This window comes from Schistocerca piceifrons, chromosome 11, assembly GCF_021461385.2.
Source record: "Schistocerca piceifrons isolate TAMUIC-IGC-003096 chromosome 11, iqSchPice1.1, whole genome shotgun sequence".
NCBI classification, from domain to species: Eukaryota; Metazoa; Arthropoda; class Insecta; order Orthoptera; family Acrididae; genus Schistocerca; species Schistocerca piceifrons.
The window spans coordinates 38,994,987-39,000,986 of record NC_060148.1 but is presented as its reverse complement, the minus strand read 5'-3'; the positions used below and the strand labels follow the sequence as shown (position 1 = coordinate 39,000,986).

Below are 6,000 nucleotides of genomic sequence, written 5' to 3'. Positions count from 1 at the left end.
GAGGATTGCGCGGGGGGGGGGGGGGGGAGGCGAAAGAGAGAGAGAGAGAGACGGAAGACGGAGAGGTAACGATCAGAGCGGCTAAACAGTATATACAGAACGGTAGGCCATTCGAAGCCACAAAAAAAAAAAAAAAAAAAAAAAAAAAAAAAGAGGTAGGTTGTTCAGGCGCCTAGCGAGCAAAAAATTCCCAGATTCCCTTGCGCTCAATGACGTCCGGCGGACTATAATGGCTGCGCATTCTTGTAAGTGCTCTCTAAACTACAGCAATTACTAGAATTGACCTATGTAGAAGCTCAGTTCTAGTTATCGATTACAATTAATTGTGATTTTACTGCAATAGTTTTAGAGAGCGTTTACGAACGTAGAACTGCTATTACGTTTCAGTGCACACAACTCTTGCAAAAATAGTTTACATATGAATCATGGGTAGGTTGGAACCGGTGACTGAAATTTACCCATACAGGGTGGTCCATTGATCGTGACCAGGCCAAATAGCGTACGAAAAAACTACAAAGAACGAAACTTGTCTAGCTTGAAGGGGGAGACCAGATGGCGCTATGGTTGTCCCGCTAGATGGCGCTGCCATAGGTCAAACGGATATCAACTGCATTTTTAAAAAAATAGGACCCCCCATTTTTTATTACGTGTTCGTGTAGTACGTAAAGAAATATGAATGTTTTAGTTGGACCACTTTTTCGCTTTGTGATACATGGCGCTGTAATAGTCACAAACATGTGGCTCTCAATTTTAGACGAACAGTTGGTAACAGATAGGTTTTTTCAAATTAAAATACAGAACGTAGGTACGTTTGAACATTTTATTTCGGTTGTTCCAATGTGATTCATGCGCCTTTGTGAACTTACTATTTCTGAGTACGCATGATGTTACAGCGTGATTACCTGTAAATACCACATTAATGCAATAAATGCTCAAAATTATGTCCGTCAACCTCAGTGCATTTGGCAATACGTGTAACGACATTCCTCTCAACAGCGAGTAGTTCGCCTTCCGTAATGTTCGCACATGCATTGACAATGCGCTGACGCATGTTGTCAGGCGTTGTCGGTGGATCACCATAGCAAATATCCTTCAACTTTCCCCACAGAAAGAAATACGGGGATGTCAGATTCGACGAACTTGCGGGCCATGGTATGGTGCTTCGACGACCAATCCACCTGTCATGAAATTTGCTATTCAATACCGCTTCAACCGCACGCGAGCTATGCGCCGCACATCCATCATGATGGAAGTACATTGCCATTCTGTCATGCTGCGAAACATCTTGTTGTAACATCGGTAGAACATTACGTAGGAAATCAGCATACATTGCACCATTTAGATTGCCATGATAAAATGGGGGCCAATTATCCTTCCTCCCATAATGCGGCACCATACATTAACCCGCCAAGGTCGCTGATGTTCCACTTGTCGCAGCCATTGTGCATTTCCCGTTGCCCAATACTGCATTTTATGCCGGTTTACGTTAACGCTGTTGGTGAATGACGCTTCGTCGCTAAATAGAACGCGTGCAAAAAATCTATCATCGTCCCGTAATTTCTCTTGTGCCCAGCGGCAGCACTGTACACGGCGTTCAAAGTCGTCGCCATGCAATTCCTGGTGCATAGAAATATAGTACGGGTGTTATCGATGTTGACGTAGCATTCTCAACACCGACGTTTTTGAGATTCCCGATTCTCGCGCAATTTGTCTGCTACTGATGTGCGGATTAGCCACGACAGCAGCTAAAACACCTGCTTGGGCATCATCTGTTGCAGGTCGTGGTTGACGTTTCACATGTAGCTGAACAATTCCTGTTTCCTCAAATAACGTAACTATCCGGCGAACTGCCCGGGCAGTTGGATGATGTCGTCCAGGATACCGAGCAGCATACATAGCACACGCCCGTTGGGCATTTTGATCACAATAGCCATACACCAACACGATATCGACATTTTCCACAATTGTTAAACGGTCCATTTTAACACGGGTAATGCATCACGAAGCAAATACCGTCCGCACTGGCGGAATGTTACGTGATACCACGTACTTATACATTTGCGAGTATTACAGCGCCATCCGTCACAAAGCTAAAAAAGTGGTCCAACTAAGACATTCATATTTCTTTACGTACTACACAAATACGTAATAAAAAATGAGGGTTTCTATTTTTAAAAAACGCAGTTGATATCCGTTTGACCTATGGCAGCACCGTCTAGCGGACCAACCATAGCGCCATCTGGTTTACCTCTTCAAGCTAGACGAGTTTCGTTCTTTGTAGTTTTTTCGTTTGATGCTTATTTCGTGAGATATTTGGCCCGGTCACTATCAATGGACCGCACTGTGTAGGTTAATTGTCGTTATGTATTCCAATATTAGTTGTATTTTTGTGTATTTTCTTTGGTTGTGTTCTGACTGTTTTTTAGAATTTAGTGTATCGGTTTCTCCACATTTCATGCTACTGTTTCGTATTTACTGTCATTCAATTCATTTTCGCGGTTTTCTGCTACTTTTTAGTTTCTCCCCGCCCAAAACCCCGAGGTTCCTACTCTTCTCCGGTTAGATTCAATAATTAATAGTAAATTTAACCCTACTTTACAATAGTATGACTTCACCATGCGCTTTACTGTAATGCATTTTAAAGGTTCTCTGTACTTTTCTACTCTCATAAATTACGAGATTAATTCTTCTGAGACGTGAAATTTTTTAAAAATTCTTGTTCTTAATTATTTTCGTTATCTTCATTGCGTTTCGGTGTAGTTCATGACTAAGTAAATAACGGCGTTAAATGTTATTGTAATTTTATTGCATGCTATATGTGTATGTTTACGAGTATGATCCGTTGCTTTCATAGATTGCGTATACGTAGCGCCTTTGCTTTGGGTATGACGTCATTTATCGAAGCCGACGAGTGGAATCGAACACTAGAATTGACCCAAACAACGTAATTCGTATATACTTTCACTTACATATTTCGCAGTAATAGTGACGATATACTGGTCTCCATCTGGTGATTTTGAGTTCTTTATGAAACAACTGTACTGCATATGGGTTGTAATCAGAATGACTTACTGTAAAGTGGGCATTATAATTTAAATGTTTAGGGCATGCCTATTGTATGCTTGTTTCATATAGCCCAATTCATCATCATTCGGTTTACAAGTATTAAGTCAGGAGCGCTGCTATTGACCTTTCCTATAGATGCTTCGAGATTTTCAAAACAATTCAGTTAAATTACGAGACTAATAAATGAAAAACGAATAGTATTATCAAATACGAAAAATATACACAACTCAATTTTCGTCATTTGAAAGTGTACCATTTTCTGTAACGTACGTACAGTTAGCAAGAGGAATGTCTGAAAGTTGCCCGTCTGCATTGTTGGGTCTACCGCCCGATTACAAACGATTCAGCCATCGATGGGACCAGGGCCTTAAGAAATGAAGTGATGTAGCCTTTAGAAGCAAAACAAATGCGCTCCGCCATGTCTCCAAAGCGGACAAAAAAGTCATTAATTCGAAAGACAGTCACATCACACAAAAGTATTTTGTAAAAACGTTTTATGCAGTGGTAAATACGTCTGTCGGAATAGGAACGTGAGCTTTATTGGAGTTCACACGACATGCCGTTGCATCCCCAAAATCGTAATCTCATGTACAGAAGGGAAAAGTCGCTTTGTCGTGAACTGGAGCAAAAAAAAAAAAAAAAAAAAAAAAAGGTGGGGACCGGATTTTATTAAAGGCTGAGTCGGACACGTGTTTGCTCTAGAGAGGCGAACAGTTTCGACATTTGACGTAAGTAGGTGGCGTGTTTTTGAAGGTTCTTTGGAGGACTCAGTAGTCGGTTCACATCCCAGTTTTCAGGTTGCCATGTTTGCCTGTGGAAGCAGCCAGTGTGTACCGATTTGGATACAGTTCTGACTGGTAGCTCGTTTCAGAGTATTATCAAGGCTGTCGAATAATCTAGAATACATGAAGGTAATTCAAAATTAACTTCGTTTCGAAAACGGCTGCGCACGACTGAAAAATCAGATATAAGTTTTGAGACAGCCCCCCCCCCCCCCTCCTCTCTCTCTCTCTCTCTCTCTCTCTCTCTCTCTCTCGGCCCTGCGGAGCAGACTTGCCAAACATGGCGTGTAATGGAGCGACGCGTTCGTTATGCGTCCTCAGATGCGGTGAAAGTGAGTCAATTGTGACGGTTCAGCGACAATTCCGCGCCAGATAAAAAGTCCCGATAGACCAAGCAATCCATGGGTGGTATAACATACCGATAAACGGGCTGCTTACGTGGCCAGAGAACAACACAGGCCGGCCGGTACTGTTGGGCAGTTGGCACTCAGGAGGTTCGTTGGGGCAGTTGCCAGAGTGCGCCAGAAAACAGGCCGTACTGCGCATGCGCAGCTACGATAACGTAGCCACCAAGGTGTATAGAAAAAGCAGGTAGGGGGTAGGCCATTCCGGCCCCAAGCGAGTAAAAAACTCCCAGACGCCCTTGCGCGCGTTGACGTCACGGAGAGGACGCTGCAGTGCTGTGCATTCAGTGGAACATGGAAGTGGTAGTGTAGTACATCCCATAAAAGTGATTTGTTTTGAGACAGTCATGAGCAAGGGTCACTGTATCTGTGCCGTGGCACATTGCACTAATTCTGCTCGCACGACGACGGACGTTATTTATCACGTTTTTCCCAAGGATGAGCACTTGCAACGTGAATGGATAGTTCGATGCAAACGCGAGGATAAAGTGAATGTGAAAACTGCACGTGTGTGTTCAGCTCATTTTCGGCCTGAAGATTATGAACGGGATATGAGAAATGAGCTTCTAGGGTTACCTTCAAGAAAGAAGTTATTACGAACAGCAATCCCCTGCATAAACATTCCGAGCTGGCATGGAGAAGAAATTGCGGAAAGTGGTGATGCAAACGAAAGGGTAAGACGTCTGCACATACATAACACTTTACATAATTGAAACTGAAAAATTACCGTAATTCCATCGAATTCCCGTAAACGCAACGCTTTTTGACGCATTACTATATAGCTTTACGGGAGTTAATGACACGCTATATTGTGCAGGCAATAAATAATATTGCTCAGGTGTATTTGCTTTTCCTCCTGGATATAATAGCTCCATTTGACGTAGATATAGCCGTTATTTTTACGTATTGTAGATATGTTAACTATTTTAAAGCTAGTATATGGTTCAAATGACAAAATCGGCATATTTCGCGTAATTTGTTTGGATTTACTTCTGTGAGAATAGGTGATACTGACCAATTGACTTCGTAGCGTAGTGGTGTGGTTTCTGATTCCCATGTTGGAGGTTATGGGTTCGTATACCTGCAGTTCTTCTTAATTTTTTATTTTTACATTTTATCAAATTAAGCTATTGCAGCCGCTTATGCCACTGATATTTAATCGCTTTTGTCAATTTATCTGATTTTTAGTGAGAAACTAATGCAGTTGCATAGTACTTAGTAAAAAGTTTTAGGAATAGTAGGCCTACTCGGTAAATAATTATAGGAATAATAAAATTAAAATTAAATTCATTCCTTAGGGATCCGGAAGTAGTGCACAACGCTGTGGAGCAAGAAGTTTGCAAAAGCGAGCTTTGACGACTTTAGAAACTGTCACCGAAATGCAGAAAGTCGACCGAACCACACGTACAGATTGCTTTCATGAAGTCACTGAAGTAGTGAATAAGGATTTGGAAATTGAGGAACTGAGGGCCGAGACCGAACTTTTAAAGCTACCACGTGCTTAGTGTACGCTCATTCGCTTTTCGTCGCATTTCTGTTTGGAATTTCATGCGTGCTGATGCATTATGCGTCCATGTGCAGCCTTGCGGCATGTTGGTAGGATTGTTTTATCATATCCTACCCATATAAGGAATACAAATACGGAAACAGTTCTCGGCGTAATATTCATTTTAAAACTAGACTCTACAGCTGGAAGAACCCTAACAACTTTTTGCTATGCAGTGACATCAATGTAATCTTTTTTTTTT

At 41.9% G+C, this 6,000-nt stretch overlaps 1 protein-coding gene across 1 annotated transcript in view; it reads left to right on the top strand.

The window, feature by feature from the left end:
- Positions 1-4,597: 4,597 nt before the first annotated feature.
- Positions 4,598-6,000, top strand: part of LOC124720023 — a 102,872-nt gene continuing 101,469 nt past the window's right edge. Inside the window, exon 1 of the mRNA XM_047245273.1 lies at positions 4,598-4,926. Within this exon, the coding sequence (XP_047101229.1) occupies positions 4,600-4,926 (327 nt within the window). The 5' untranslated portion in view covers positions 4,598-4,599. The remainder of the gene's footprint in view (positions 4,927-6,000) is intronic.